A 16,449-nucleotide genomic window follows, 5' to 3' on the forward strand; every position below is an offset into this window, starting at 1 on the left:
GGAATGACACAACATTACTAGTGTGTTCACTAAGTGCATCAAAGAAGGAGCCTTAGGATAAATAAACAAAGCAAACAGAACAAAGGCCCTCAAAGCCCAGCAACTTCTACCCAGGCATGGGAAGGAGGCTGCAGAGTATCAAAGGGACAAAGGAAAAATATTAGGGTAAGGATGAGGGCAGTCGCCAATTACAGTTCAGTGACTTAAGAGAACCTAAACCATGCGGTTGAAGAGAAGTTCACTTCATACAAATAAGGTCAAGAGACTCAGGCTGTATTTTGTGAACCAGAAAATTCACTATCACTTACAAAAAACCCCTCAGATACAACTGGAATACCTTCCAGTTTGATAAGACTGCTAGAAGAATTGTTGAGATTAGAATATCTTAACATAAAAATGTTAAATAAAAAAAGCTGCCTGATTCTACATTAGACAAACCCTACCGCTTGGCAGCAACTTCACCTATCTGATCTATTGAATACCTTAATATCCTAGTTGCATAAAAACGTTATCATTATCATTTTTTCATCGCTGCAATAGCATTCTTACATTTCCAGTGCAAGCCAGGTGATACTGCAAATAGACATGGCAGAATATTCTGTAGAAACATTCCCATCTTCATGAAAACCATCCAAATTCCACCAGTGCCCTTAATTTCAAACACCCCATAAGCACCAGCCTGGGAGAGCAGAGGTGCTTAGCATCTCATTGAAAACGGCTGTAAGAAACCTGTTTTCAGGTGAACAGGTTTTGTTCAGCTAAGGATGATGACTGAGGTGCTGAGCAAACACTAAGAGGAGGCTAGTATGGGGTTTTAAAAATCAGGCTTGACAAATGACTAGAACACATCCTCTATATAAAAAAATCCCACATTCGTTCACCTGATGGAATAGATCTTATTTCTCTCAGGCTCTAAGACCTTAAGATGGGAAAGTATGTTAATTTTCTTAATACTCTATGTATTTCACAAGATCTAAAGAGCACCACTGAAATTTTATTATTTGGCCTGCTGAAAGCAGCAGCTGTTGGTCAGAAGCAAACAAAAAAAATTAAAACAGGCTCTACATGAGAATCACCAACACTTCCAACAAATTACCCTCAAAAGGTAGAGAGTACAAGTAATAATAAATGCATAGAGGAGGACAAAGGAAAGACTTTTCAGAAGCAACGCTAGATAGCAAAAGTCTTCCAGCTAGGGAAAGTGAGCAAACAGAAGTGGACAGAACGATATCTACCACTGACATTTACAGCCAGAGGCGAAGAATTGGCATACCTTTGGAATTATGGGACATATGGAATAACTTGATATATATTAAGAAGAGAATAACCCTTACAGCTTTACAACCTAACTGCTAAATGCAGAGAGCAATCAAAAACCAGAAAGCAATGGAAATAGAGCCTACCGTAAGCGCTGCCGGTGATGCTGTTGGTGGGGACAGCATGTTTCCCATTCTGAGTGACTGCCCGCACAGGGAGCTGATGCTGTCCAATGGTCACTGGAGCTGCCTGCTGAAGGATCGTGACTGTCTGTCCTGGAACACCCTGTGCCATCTGACTGGCAACTGTCTGAATAACACGGCTGGCTGTAGGTATTGTGGCAAATGCAATCGTTGGCTTTTCATCCATGCCTACTTAAGAGCAGAAGAGACAATCATTTTCTACCCTGGCTTAGAGGCAGGCTTTATTCTCATTAACGTTTTAGCAGTGACACATACCCCAGGCTTACCAATGTGAAAATACCTCAGTACCACAGAAGGTCAGGGATGACTATTTGCAAACACTAAAATATTCTCTATTGCACATATACTCTATCAATATCAAAAACATTTTTCTTACAGCATAAGCCACACAGCCAAAAAAAAATAATAATAAAGATCATAAACTTGACCCTTTGTCCTAAAAAGGCATCATCTCCCTTACTGGCACATAATAGCTGTGATATGGACAGCAGTCACTGCAAATCTCATAGCTTACTGTGTAATTACAGGCAAATTGGCCTGACTCAATACCACACAGCAGGAGAAGGCATTAAGATCTTAAACAATGCCTGGAGCCAAAAGTCTGCAACAGCTTGCTGTCAGACCTGCATGTAGGTTGATTTACAAGGAGGTCTTCCCACAGCTGCAAGCTTTTGCTAGCTGTGGAAGCACAGGAACGAACCAGGAGGGATAAAAAAAAAAAATATTAAAAAAGAAGGGCTGAGTTTCTGGATAGAGATAACTGTGTGAGAGCACTCAAACACTTCTCTCACTTCCCAGGACAAGTAAGGGGTCAATTAAGCAGGTATGTAACAGATAGAGGACAGCGCTGGACATGCAGGAAAGGCGGGCAACCACTCTTCTCTTCCAGGGGCTCTGTGGGTCTTAAAGCAGGGAAGGCAGGAAGCACAAACTCATTAGTCATGTAGGAAGAGAAGACTTCTCCCATTTTAACATGAGTAGACAACAAGAACTGAGTTAGATGGGACACACAAGCATTGATCTGAGACCTGTAAGCAAGCTGACGGGAAGCAGAGAAAAGGCAAGGAAAGCAGGGACATTAGGAAGGCGAATGGAGTAACCAGGAAAGACAAAGGGAAAGTAGAGACCAGAAAAGGATATGAGCGGGAATAAGAGAAGGACAAGTAGGGAAAGAACAAGTGACAGCAAGAACTAGTGAAAGAAGGGAGCAGGTGACAGATAGGCAGCTGCAACTGTTAGTGCTTCAGGAACATGTATGGGATCCAGACAGGAATTTCTAGAGAATCCAAGTGAAACTCAAGCAAGATTCCCAACGAACAAAAAATGTTAGTGGTCCTGCTATTGCAGTAGGGGAAGATCTTTGTCAGTTTTTTCTTTCCCTCAGAGAAGAGCTACTGCCCCACTGCCCACATAAAAGCAGAGTGACTAGTCTTGCTGCTGGCACTACACACATCTACCTTGTAGCACTAAGCCCTTCTGAAACGTTGAGCAGACAAGGTGTTGTCTAGATCACAGCAAGAGAACATTTAACTCACTAAATCCCCCAAGGCTGGAATTTCCAGCTTAGGAGAAGAGGCCTTTGTTCTAACTAGTTCTTGAAGATTACTTTAGTGGGGCACTGCCTGCACTTCCAGAAGCACATGCCTTCCTCTAGGAATCCAGGCCTGCAGAAAAGGGCTCAATCATTTATTTACAAGGCCATCCTGAAGCAGAGAGTTTCAGCTTTTCCCAGGCCATCTCTTTTGGCAAGAAAGGAGACAAGGAGCACAGATGTTCTGCTCACTGCTGGAGACATCAAAATGGATGAACTTTCACTTGATTTAAGTTTTACCTGGAGAAATATCTTTTGTTAAAGACTAAGGACTCAGTGAGTGAAACAGTGTTTGACTATCCACCCCCCCTCAAGTCTGCTCAAGACTTATTAGCAGAATAGCAAGGGAGGTGAAAAGCTACCTCGGTGGTCACCAGCTAAGTCCAACACTGCTCCTGCAGCTTCATGAGCTGCTCCTGCTGTGCCCTGATTTGTGAGGATGTATCCATTCGCTGAGTTTGCAGAGGAGGTCACAACTCTGACCATTGTAACAGTGGGAGCTTGCTGAACTACATGAATTGCATGACATGAAGGCTGTTGAGAAGTCACTATTGACGCTGGCATGTATGCGACTGGTTTTGCCACCAGAGTAGATGGTCGGGGAGGAACAGCCATAATCACTGGCTGGGCACTGACTGGAGATCCTAGACAGAAGAGAGAAGCATACATTAACAGGAAAGGCAAAAAGGCCTCCATTCATTTCACCCATGTACTTCTAATCTGCAACACTCAGTCCTTCAGCATTGGCAGGAGTGGTGACAGGGAACAGAGAATAAGACTTCAGAAGTACCATTGTCCATCTTCTCTTTCTTAACTTACAAAACCCTTACTTGCCACCCGAGTACATTTCTGTGAACAAAAGCCACAATAAGCACAAAAAAGGAAGCTTTACTTAATGAGCTTTGTCCCCCAGCCTCACCAGGAACACTCTATACATCAAGCTAGTCACAGCACAGCTAGACAAACAGATACTTAACAGGGCTTCACAAATTACCAAAGCCCTGGCCCCAGCATGACAGAGCTCTGCATAGCCAAGCTGATCTTACCCAGAAGGCTGGCAAGTTAGTGAGAGCGAGCTACAGACTGCCAGGGCTACTCTGTCAGCTCTTTAGAGCTACCTGGTTCAAGGTTAGCTCATGCATTTCTACACATCCTTTATGTCCTGCCCCCTCGTCCAAAGGCTAGTAAGAAAAATAGTCTTAAGTTGCATATGCATCATCAGTCTTTAAACATGAAGTGGAAAGAGACCCAGATCCTCCTGTAACACACTGGCAGAAGCATTCCTGTGGTGTCCCCGGCATGGCACTTGCTGCAACTGAACAGTCACCATCTGTGAAACAAGAGCTACTCACCAGGTGCACTCTGTGAATACCGATACTCTGGAACTGAGGCTAACTTTGACCCAAAGTCGTGATCATGTGGAACGGGTGAGCCCTCCCGTGATAGGCACTCTGGAGTCTGTAGGCCACTAGAGTGAGGGGACAGCAGGCCAGGGTGAGTAGGGGAGGCAGGAGCACTCCTGAAACACCAGAACATAGTGTTGGCAGGTGTAGATGCATTTTGACCACAAGACAGCAGCAGAGACCAAGAGTTATCTCCAGCACAGGACTCTCAAGCAGAAGGACAGACTTTTCTTCCATACTACCCACTACAGTCTTGCTGGGAAGAGTTGAAAGGTACACAGTAACCTCACCAAACACTCTAGCACCAAATACTGTCAGATTATTCCTTGCTGAAGGGAATTAGACCCTTCAGAGCCTGCTTATTTTAACACCCAGTGCTGACAGAGAACCTGTTAAGTGCCTCATGTTCAGATCAGTTTTATAGTTTCAGGCCATTCTCAAAGGATCTTTGACAGTGTTTGAGAGCCACGGGGAGAGAAAGAAAGATGCAGTATAGAATCAAGTGTCTGGCCCTGCATATGCCAAAAGGATGCTCCCCCTTCTCTCTGCTGCCTCCCTCCCCAGCCACTTGGTTGCCATCTCTGGCAGCCACTGAACACATGAGGAATCGAACATTTCTTTAATGAGAAACAAGATAGAGAAGCTATCAGCTGAAAAAGTCTCCCCCTGCTTCCCCCGATTTTAACAGACAGAAAAGGTGTGGGAGGAATGTTACATGAAACTGCTCCAGTTAGTGTTGAATTGCAAGTCTTATTCTCACAGCTACAGGGCTCAGAGAAAGCTGCTGCTACAAAAAGCTCCTCTTTTGCAGGTACACCGCCGACTGGAGTGGCTACACAGAACACCCCCACTGCTTCACTGCTGACAACCATGATCAACCTGATCCTCCCTGCAGGAGAGCATTTTAAATACTACAAGTTATTCCCACTATGATCTAATCCACATCTAAACACAGCTTTCTTGAAATGAGAGACTGGCATCTCAAAACTTATTCCAGTGATAACCGCTTTGGATTTCTTTGAAATGATGCCAGAACAGATACGTTATTTGATGCATTTTGGTAGTTCAGTTCTGGATATTTTTTTTTCCCCTTTTCTTCTGTAAACACTGAAGTCAGAACAATTTTCAGATTATGCCTCAGGACCAGTTAACTATATTACCTCTCAAAACTACAAACAGAAGTAAAGTTTGCTCACTGTACTTCAGGAGAAGGTTTTGTTTTCTTTGTAGTGAGTTTGGCATAGAGATTAGAGGAAACTGAAGTTACCTAGAGGAGAGAGGCCCAAAAGGTGTTCGGAAGCAGGACACTCCTCTTTGCCTTCGTTTTCTAAACGCTTGCTCTACTAGTTTGGCTTCAGAGGCAGGGTCAATTCGCCAAAAGGAGCCCTTTCCAGGCTCCTCCTGGGAGCGTGGGACTTTAATGAAGTAACGGTTCAAGGAGAGGTTGTGCCGAATGGAATTCTGCAGGAAGCAGAGGAATGAGATTATTATTTTGCCATGAGGAAGCCTATAACAAAGACAAATGGGTTTCGCCACACAGCTTGGAAAAATAAAATACACACTGCCAGAATCAGCGATAAAGACATAAACAAGTCACTGAACTTGCATAGCTCCAAAGTCATGGGAGAGCTGCAAAAGAAAACCTGGGGAAGTATGTCAGAGTCTCTACTAACCACGCTGAAAGGTAGGTTCGCTTAGTACTACACCATCACTTAAACACATCTGGAACCAGGTAGTGCAGTGACTTTTCTGTGGAAAGCAAAGACAGCAGAGCTTTTGCTGAGGCAGGGGGAAATCACTAAACCACATCAGAACTCTCTCAAAAGACAGGCTTTATTTTAGGCAAGTGGAAAAAATTGCCTGAGCCTGTGCTAACTGCTTACCTGCCAAACGATCGCCGAGGTGCCCAAACATGCCCTAAAGGACACTGCATCTTGTGGTAATCATAATGCAAGCCAGCCAACATGCAGCTTCAGACAGCTGCCTCTGAGAAGAATCCATTATCTATGTGGCACTAGGCTCGCACTGTACAGCTCTGCAGATGTTGACAAGACTATTTATCCTTTTTATTGCAAAAGCCCACCTCTTACTGGGTACGGTGCTGTCTTTTGGGCTAGGGGAAAGGCTCAGTAAGCCCAGGTGTGCACAAGCTCATTCCTCTTCCACTTTCAAAACACAAGAGCTTTTGTAGCAGCTTTAGACAACTTCTTCACAAGTGAAGCCTTACAATGCCACTGCCAGGGGAGGGGGAAGGCAACTTCACCCTCCACTGAAGTGTGTCTCTTTGAAGCAGGACACAGCAAATGGTTTGCAAAGCACAACTCTGCAGAGCAGGTTAAGGCAGGAAGTGAATTCCACAATTAATTAGAACTGCAGGGAAAAGCCAGGGAGGCAGAAATGTATTTATTCCAACTGTACTCAAAGTGCACCAAGCAGTACTGCTCCTGCCAGTTGAACACAATGAAATCAGCAGCTGCAAGAGTCTTTCCAGCTGCATTAGTGTATTATATTCTAGTAACAACAATTTCAGAGGTGTGATGCCAAGAAAAAGTCTGAAAGCAGGTGGAGCTGAGGTTTCTGGAACTTTGAAAGCAGCCCTCAAGTGAACATTTAAGCTTGATTTAGCATGTATTAACTACATCCAAACCCTCCTATGAAGCTGGTCAGATTTCCTTTAAGACTATAAGGGATATACAGACTCAAAGTTCCCCAAGTTCCCATTCTTAGACTCAAAACTTGAAAACTGTGACTTACGCAATGCAGTTGATACACTGGGAAAACAAAAGATCTCTGATTATTGAAGGTATTATGATTAAGGACTGGGACCTCTGTTTTAGCCCGGACATCTGCTTGGACAGCTTATGCCAAATGAAGATAAGGTGAATGATTAAGCAAGATTCAGGCAAGTATCTAGGCACGAGAATGACTGATAGCAAGGATGTGGAAGAGAAAAAAACAAACAAAAGTGAAAGACACATGACTACAGCACTAAAAGGGTATCAGAAACCAGAAAGCCCAATAGTAACAACTACATTGCCCTAGAAAGTATTTAAAAATAAAAAACTAATCACCCACAAACAAACTAGTTAACTTATGTTAAACAAATTGACTCTGGGAATAGTCAAAGCAGCTCTATTCCCAGTGCCCCAAATCTTTAATAAATGCATTTCAAAGCAGATAAGCCCTGTCAAAGTAGTTTAAAAGCTTGTCAGTGTCAAGAACTCACCTGCCAGCCTTTGTCAGCAGTCCTGTAATATGGATAATGCTTGGTAATGTGGGCATAGATCCCACTTAGTGTTAATTGCCTGTCCTGTGCTGAAGATATAGCCTGCACAATTAGCTGAGCATAAGAATAGGGTGGCTTGGACTCATCCTAAGGAAAACAAAAACAAACCCAAACAGAAATTTAGTCGTTAACAAAGAATTCCTACAACTAGCATGTACCAACAACCCAAACTAAAAAAAACACATTGGACTGTAGTTTTCGCAGATGCTAAGAGAGCATCAGGGTCAACTAAGAGCAGCATCACCCTCTTCTCTTTCACTGCTGTTTTATAATGCCACCTCCCAATTTAGCACAAGCATTTGTGTGCTAACAGGGCTTTAGGACTGAGCCACATTTAAGAATCTCCTTCCCTCTCCCCACAAACACACACAAAAAAGCCAACTTTAATCTGATTCCACCCTCCACTGAATTTACCAGCACAAGGAACAGGATGAGGACAAGCAATGGTAAGCAAATAGTTAGAGGGTGTAGGGTACATTCATTGCTTTCAGTGTTCATGAAACTGAAGCCTTCAGTTCTGCCCAGCTACAACTATACTTTGTTAGGAAGGTTTCATGCAAGCATGCTATCAGCTCTCCTCCCAGCAACGAGCCCAATATGAAACTTGATCCTCTCCCTTCCCGTCTCCAGCAGGATTTGTTTCATTCTAGGAACTTTAATTAGGTTGCCAGAGCTCATATTCCCAGCTTTCAATATTACTCCAAGAACAGCCCTTCTTGTCTCAAGGGAGAATTCAAGCTACAAAAAAAGCCACCTAGTATTGTGCTCCTCCACCCAATCCCAAATCAGGTGGTTTTGGATCTAGACCTTTAACTTTGATCTGAAGATCCACTCACAAAATTAAATTTCATCATTACGACTAAGTTATTTCTTAATCTAAATTCCACTTGCTGATTTCCTCATTTAACGCTTACTTGACAGGCTTCATGTTTGTTTTAATGTCAGACTACAGATTTCTCATGGCAAGGATCTGGTTTCTTCCCCTGCCTCCCCTTTCTCCAACTGTGTTTTGCAAAATACCATTACTTAAAAGGAGAAGACGAGAGTCTGGATTTTAATGCACATCATCTTTATAGCTTCTTGATTTATCAAACAAGCAAAAAAGTTCTTCTTGCCTAACCATGTTAGTGAATGACTTGAATACATTTTGGGCAGTTAAGCAAGCAGATTCATTGTCTACCACTAGTAAGTTGCTGGTTTGAAGGCACGGTCTCAAAAACTCTGGAGGATACCATATACAGCACCCTTTTGGCCAGGGTATTCTTAAACCCCTTTTAACTATATCCAGCACTAGCAATAAACTGCCAGGTCTTAATAAGCCTCCCAATGAGCACTGCTGGGTAAGTAATGTTTCTCTGAACCTTTGGGCTGTCCCCGCCAGATGCATCTGCTTGCTGCTCTGATGCTGCTTTTGCAGCATACTCTGCTGCCAGCTGCAGATCCGAGGTAATGTTGTGAACAAAACGATATCCTGAGGATCCAGCACCACGTGGACTGGCCGGGCAAGAGTTGGGAACACTAGAAAGGCAAAAAGGAAATAGTTATTTGTTACTTCATTTATTAACAACACGCAGTTGTCACTCTCCAAGGTACAGTAAAGCTCCCAGGTCAGAGAAGCAGATATGCACTGGACTTACTTTTGCCCCTGTGGCTTATCCAAAGCCCAGACATACTGATAAAAAAAAAAAGTCAAAGATAAAACGGGAATTTCTACCAAATTCTGTGCACACACAGCCCCCGCCACACACACTTTCTGCGATCACAAGACAGCAGTCTCAAAGTATGAAACAATTCCCAGAGAGGCCCTTCAAACAACGTACACTGTATCAGGGATGACTACCTAACTGAATAAACAGCTTGCTACTATAAGTTGTGAAAGAACAACACACTACTCTCCTTGTAAGACAGGTAATATTTAACCAACCCCTCTGATAAATACAAGGCTGTGTTCTTTTATAGTATCATAGTTAAAGCACCCAGTCCAGGCATCTGCCACGGAGGTCCCTGTTTAACACAACACCCGAGCTTTAGAAGATCATACCCACACGGCTAGAGACAGGTATTGCCTTCATCCACCAGCACACCAATGCAGCTAACAAAAGGCAGCTGCAATCACTAGTATAAAACACAGAAGACCGCTCACTCCTCAGCTTTGGCTAGTATGGGGAAAAGACACATTTAAAGTCCCAGGGCCACCACACGATGGCATTGCAGGAACAGCAACTGAGCAGGAAAGCCATGCTAAAGGTGATAAAAAGCTACAAACAAATAAAAGGTAGCTATAATTTGCAGCACCACTCAGGCACACAGAAGTGAGTGCTACAAGATGAGAACTAATCAGAAAGGCTTGTCTAGGGATCACACATCCTTGATTTACAGGGCTGGAAGGATGGAAAGAGAGGGATGAGACTGTCTTTCTCTGTTCTGTGCTGTCGGGCACTGAAGGGTGCAATGCCAGAGCAGCATGATGCACAACCAAATCCCAGAATTACATGTGCCTTTTACGTAAGAAGAAAGAAACAGCAAACAGGAAAGCAAAACAATACACAGAAGATTTACATAGCAAAACAAGCAGTTCAAATGGTACGAAAAGATGCAAATTGAAGCCTACAGCTGGGAACTGGAATTCAGTGAAACTGGCAAAATCAATCCTCTTACCAGTCAAATGCCCAATAACAGTGCTAACCCTGACAGAAATAAATGCAGTAACTCATACTCAAAGCGCTGTGCTAAACGCTGCCATGAAAACATACAGAACACTGTCTCTTCCTCAAAAAGGTGACTGTCTAAATAGCTTCCCACACACATGTACAAGTGCAGACGGAGAGGAAACAGTGAGACAACCGTTGTTTGCTCAATGGGCAATACCTTCGGTGCATAAGCAATCTGACAGTGTAAGGAATGACCGCTTCCTACCACAGTCCAGCCTGTAAACTGAGAAGTGCTGCTTCTCTTCGTGGCATCTTTGCAAATGGCTGCAGTGCTGAGCTCAGCATAAGAGACTGGTTTCTCTGAAAGGTGAGTTACAGGATGGGAGGATTGGAAGAGAAGGAAAAGGCAACAGCAATACCCAGCATATCCTTGCAATAGGAAATCCAAGCTCACCCATCTCCCATAATAGTACCCACCTAAAGCACTCCATAGCACCTGGTAACCCTTTCAGCGCTCACTGATAGTCCTTTGCATTAACGGGTGATGTCAATGCTGTTCAGAAGGGCAGCAGGAGATGAAGCTTTCAGGAGGTGCAAGGTATATATATGTATGGGCTCATCAACATTGTATCTCTTTATGCCAGAGATAAAGGCATTTCTTACCTAGCCTTTCAAAAAGCAGAGACCTGTCCGTGCAGGAAAATGAATCAAAGTTTGCTATTCCATGCTTTGGAAGCGGATAAAGCTAAACCACAGAAGACACCCTTGATGTCTTAGTATTCACATTGGGAGCTGGTGTGAGTTTAATTATTCCACTGTCATTTTTCAATAGCTTCTTCACATACACACTTCTTATGTGTAGATAATTACAAATGAAAGCAATTTTCATATATGAAAATGACAAACCAAAACCACAGCAATTCTTTTATCATCTTTGTGTTTGGCACCCAAGCAATTATTGTAACATAAGGACTAGGAATGGAACAGGATGAAATTGTTTTCTGATTTCGTCCTTTACCTGCAGAAATACACAAACAGCAAACCACAGAGACAGTAGCCAAAACTCAGGCTAGATACGGAAGAAAGAAGAGTTCTCCAGTAAATCCATGCCCTGCACAGAGCTGTATTTCTTCGCTTTTAATAAATAAATAAATAAAACTAGTATGGTTTCAAAGATTGTTCCATGCAGTTCAAATACAATTGATTTGTTTCTTCAAGATCAGCAGAGCAAGTAGTCTAGTTTTTGCTGTTCATATTTTAGATTCTGAAACTGATGATGTGTTTTAAGTATGATCTTTTGCCTTTTTTAAAAAAATGAAATAACAAAGGTAGAAATCCTTAGCCTGCAGGGCTGTGATTCTCTTGAGTGCTAACAAAGCCCCTCCAACCTAAAGTGTTGTTAATTTTTAGAAGAGCCAGCTTCTCTCAGCAGACAGTCACTGAAGAACATGATAGTCTCCTAAAGAAGCAGCTGTCCCTTGGGACAGCTACAGCAGTAGCTAAAGATTTGAAAGAGGTATTATTCTTTTACCAGAATGGAACACTTCTGTCCAGGTAGCCCTGCTTCCTTCCAGCCTGGATCAATGATCAAGTCAAGAGACATGGGAACAGAACAAACAACATGAACTTTTAGCCACTTCATGCAAAGAGACAGGGTAACACATGCTGCTAAGTGTTCAAGCTCTCAGGCAATCGTCACAGAGCTCTTCAGAGGGAAGGGAGAAAGCTGACTACTGGAAAAAACAAAGAGACACAATCTGTCATCCCCCCCAATATGGGACAGAAGGAGTAAAGAAACACTCTACTAAAAATACCCCTCCCAGGGTTAAGTTAAAATTAAACATTAGTGCATTCAAAAGAAAACAAGCAAACACAATGCAGTGACATCAATTTCCTGGAGTTCCTGGAATTCTCCTTGCCACCCAGAGCAGGGGATGCTTGCATGCACTCACACCCCCTTTAAAAATATTACAGAACAAAAAGACTTCTCCCTTACAAACACCAATTTGTGCTATACAAATAAATCCATGGTAGGGGCAGTGGTTATGATTTGTCGGATATTAATATTACATCAATTCTTGGCAATAACTTGATCCATTTTGATACTATAACCTTTTACTGAGAAAAGCATAGCGAAGTTTGCAATCCCACCCAGCTCTCAGACATCCTAACTTACTGCTGTGATCCACGCTTACTGTCCACGCAGGCAACCTTAGGTTACAAGCAATCCAAGCTAAATTGGGTTAAGCTTTCTGTTGCAGAAGAGAGAGCATTTTGGAGAGGAAGCAAATGTTTTATACCATTAAAAGTCACACACAGCACATAAGCAAACCAGCTGCAGTTACCCCCAGTCTTAATCCTGTGGCACCACGGTTAGTGTCCCAAGTCCCAGAGATCTTTGTTACTCACTACAGATTCAGCATCTCAACTTGAAACACTGACTGCAGGCAGCCATCGAGCCACAGTTCCCCAAATACCATGCTGAGACTCAGCTCTAGAATCGGACTACAACCATGTGCTGAATCACATCAGTCATCTGCAGCATGTTTTCCACTTAATGGTTAACCCCTCTTTGGCTGGAAGGCCAGAAAGATGAAGGTTGAACACTGTGTCTGCAATCCATTCACCCACGTAAGGGGCAGAACACTTTTAAACACAGGACTTAATTTCTGGCTATTGAGAACGCAACAAGTCTCTGTAGCAGCATGATCCACTTTCAACTCCTGCCAACAAGAATACAGCCTCTTAAGTTCACAGTGCTTGCTAGCAACAATAAAGTCTTTAAACACCAGATACTGGAGAATATGTACAACTTACTGCATTTCTGCTGGAATGTCCAAAATCAATTTGCTTTAATTAAAGAATCAGAGTGCAAAACCCACTGTGTGCATGGTATGTCCACACCCAGGACGCAGTGTGTTGCTTAAGTCTTGTGATAAAAAAAAAAAAAAAAAAAAAAAAAAAAGGGGGGGGGGGCGGAGGGGATACACCAGATCCAGAGAAGCTACTGACAGGAATAACTAGGATGATCAGAGATAGGGGATGAATTCCATACAGGCAACAAATAGTGAGGTGCAAGGTGACAGAGCCTATAAAAACAAAACCAAGAGGTGGTGTTCAGCTCCTGGTCTCTTACAATAGAAAAGATAGTGAACACAAAATGAAACTAAACAGCAATCCAAAACAAGAGAAAGTGCTTCTATGTTTGTAGTTACACTGTGGAACAACACAGGGCTGATGCTAGAAGTCAATGTGAATGCAAAAGGCCTTCATACAAGTTCTTGGGGAAAGGAGGAAGACAGGGAATCCATTAGGGGCTTTATTAGACAGATGGTCAGGAAGTCCCTGCTCCAAGGCAGTCCCTGCTCCAAGAAAATGGTGAAGACAGACTACATGTAAGTTAGCATTACTCTGCATTTGCTGTGTTCTATTACCCCAAACACACCCATCTTAAGCAGAATACTGCGCTAGAGGGATCTTGTTACCTGAGTACACAGAGAGATTCTTAGGTAAAAATCTCCAGACTCTCAATACTAGCCACATTTTACAGACTGGGGGGAAAAAGAAATTAAAAAAATGAAGCAACAAGTGGTTAAATGATGTATTTATGGTCACATTACAAGTCTACGAACAAGCTGGGAACAGAAACACTCCCAGACTCCAGTGCCAATTTCCCCAGAAGGAGAGGCAGCATGAGAATGCAGGGAAGTTGCTCTATTACTTAATTTCATTCTTCTCTGCAAGAAAGGTATCCACACGGATCAAGCTATAGAGGTTTAATTTAAGCCAGGTACATTGATAAAGCACCTATCCTCTCTATGACAAAGAGAGAGGATTACCTGGGATCCCACGTAAAATTGCTCACCTGACTTGGAACCTGCATTGTTAAAGAGGAAAAAACTCATCTCCAACTTTGTGGTTTAGGATATGGTATGCACATAAGCAGTGCCTTTGAAAAATGCCAAAATGCACATTTGTAAAGCAGGTACAAAAGACATAGCAGTGATAAGAGTTATAGCCTTGGCAACACTGCCAGTATAGAGATTCCTGTCCGGATAGGCAAATTTTCTAAGCCCCTGTTGAGTTCAAAGGGAGAACCCCCATTTCTTAAAATCTTCCCCAGTCTCCTCCTCAAATGCAAATCAAAGGTGTGTTGCTTCACACACCAGGACTATTGTTAGAGAAATACCACAAACCCCAGACTACCCCTATATTCCATTTCATGAGTCTGCAAAAAGGGGCACCAAAAGATACAGGTACGCTTTTTACGTGCAATAAGCAAGAATCAGGTCAAAGTACAGCACTTTGGCTTGTGAAACAAGCATTTCCATGACACACCAATCAGCAATCGTGGGTGAGAATCCTCTGCTGCTCTCTCCCTCCCTGGCCCAGTCCCAAAATCGTAACTCAAAGAAAAGGCAAGTTCTTGCATGTTGCATGTTTCAGAAACAATCACAAGTGGTGCGACTGCCAAACCAAGCTGGATTTTGATGTGAAAGGAGAAATCTGAGAGCTGCCCTGCCTGCTTAACACTGAAGAAAAACAAAGCTGTCGAACAAGCCACAGTGAGGGAAAGTTAGCTATCTGCAAAAGCTGAAATTCTTATTACTTGTCTGTGCTCCAGTGGTTTGGTTCCCCTCTTCAAAAGGAAGTGAGCTCACTCTGACCATGGATTCAGTGAACATTTTATACTGATTGGGGAAGAGGAAGTGCTCGTGTAGCTGGTGACATCTGCAACTTTTCTTCTAGCACATGGCTTGGCACATCTCCTCTAGCACATGGTCCACTGTCTGAAATATATATGCGTAGGAACTCCCAAGCCCAGTACAGATGTATATAGATTGTTGCTTTTCTTACCTAATGTATATGCATCACACTAGTTGGCTTGTGGTTTGGAGACAAGGGTGATTAAAAATAATCACCGGTCTGCCCAATTGTGGGAGTTACCCAAGCTGTATATGCTACAGGAAGTAATGGATAACTGAGACAATGCAAAAGAGCCTGCAAAAAACCTGCCTTGGAGCTCTTCACCTGCTTTTCAGTTAAATGGCTAATAGTGCTATAGAAAGAAGGAAAGCCTGAATGAAACAGAGCAGGCAGCATTTATGCATCCTGTTCCAGCAAGTGAATGCATCCACTGAAGTCAGGGTTCATTCAGCTTCCCACTACATACCTTCAGAGGACACGTGCAAGTCCAGATTAAATCCCAAGTGTTCTGAAACAGTTTTGTACAGCTGTCCTAGAGCCTATTACAAAGTACTCCCTTTTTCCAAGCCAAGTCTGAATCAAAGCATAGCCAGTATTTGCACATTACTATAACACGGCTCACACAAACACACACTTCTGTTACGCTTTATGGAATAAAAGCCCAATACATAATTTATCTTCTACTTACTCTTGGAAAGTAGTAATTACACTATATATATATATAAAAATCAAACAATGAATGTAAATGGCCTGTTAAAGGCCACAAAACAAGTTGATGGCTAAGCCAAAGTAACTGCAGTTACCTCTGAGTAATCCACTATCAGAGCATGCAACATGTTACGGAACTAATTTTGCCTACTGAAAATAAGGGAAAAAAAAAAAAAAAAAAAAAAAAGAAGAAGGTTTCAAGAGTATAGCTTATGAAACCATGGCAATTAAGCTCACACCTTCTGGTTTACTAATCAAGCTTATAAAACAAAAGATGCAGAAGGACACCAGCTGATCTTTCATTATTCACACCATTAATTCCATTGTAAACTAGATTATCGACCCTTTTAGTAACAGCCAAACATGAGCAGGCACATTAAGTACTAACAATTAAAACAAAAATTTGGGTCCAATATACCAGTTTCACTATCAGCACAGAACCTCACCAGACACTTTTCAATCAGTGGTTCTCACAGGGTGCTAAGGGCTCTTCCTCCTACAAGTCTAAGAATTTTATTTTATTTTTTTACTGATAAAGAATGTGTATGTAAGCTAACTATGCATGCCCTTCCAGTGAAAAAACAGACAAGTACAAGACAAAGTGTTCATGCCCACAGTCATTCTGGTACAAAGATAAGCCAGA

General features: G+C 42.6%; 1 protein-coding gene across 2 annotated transcripts in view; it reads right to left on the minus strand.

The window, feature by feature from the left end:
* FOXK1 (forkhead box K1) overlaps window positions 1-16,449 on the minus strand; it is a 56,193-nt gene that overhangs the window by 9,397 nt on the left and 30,347 nt on the right. Inside the window, exons 3-8 of one of the 2 annotated variants that reach the window (XM_055707377.1) lie at window positions 9,102-9,258; window positions 7,681-7,827; window positions 5,722-5,915; window positions 4,404-4,570; window positions 3,414-3,695; window positions 1,404-1,631 (exon numbers count right to left, since the gene is read on the minus strand). In XM_055707377.1, coding sequence (XP_055563352.1) covers window positions 1,404-1,631; window positions 3,414-3,695; window positions 4,404-4,570; window positions 5,722-5,915; window positions 7,681-7,827; window positions 9,102-9,258 — 1,175 coding nt within the window. The remainder of the gene's footprint in view (window positions 1-1,403; window positions 1,632-3,413; window positions 3,696-4,403; window positions 4,571-5,721; window positions 5,916-7,680; window positions 7,828-9,101; window positions 9,259-16,449) is intronic. The other variant, XM_055707378.1, reaches the window with a different exon arrangement.

The sequence above is a fragment of the Falco cherrug genome, chromosome 4 (assembly GCF_023634085.1).
Source record: "Falco cherrug isolate bFalChe1 chromosome 4, bFalChe1.pri, whole genome shotgun sequence".
NCBI lineage: Eukaryota > Metazoa > Chordata > Aves > Falconiformes > Falconidae > Falco > Falco cherrug.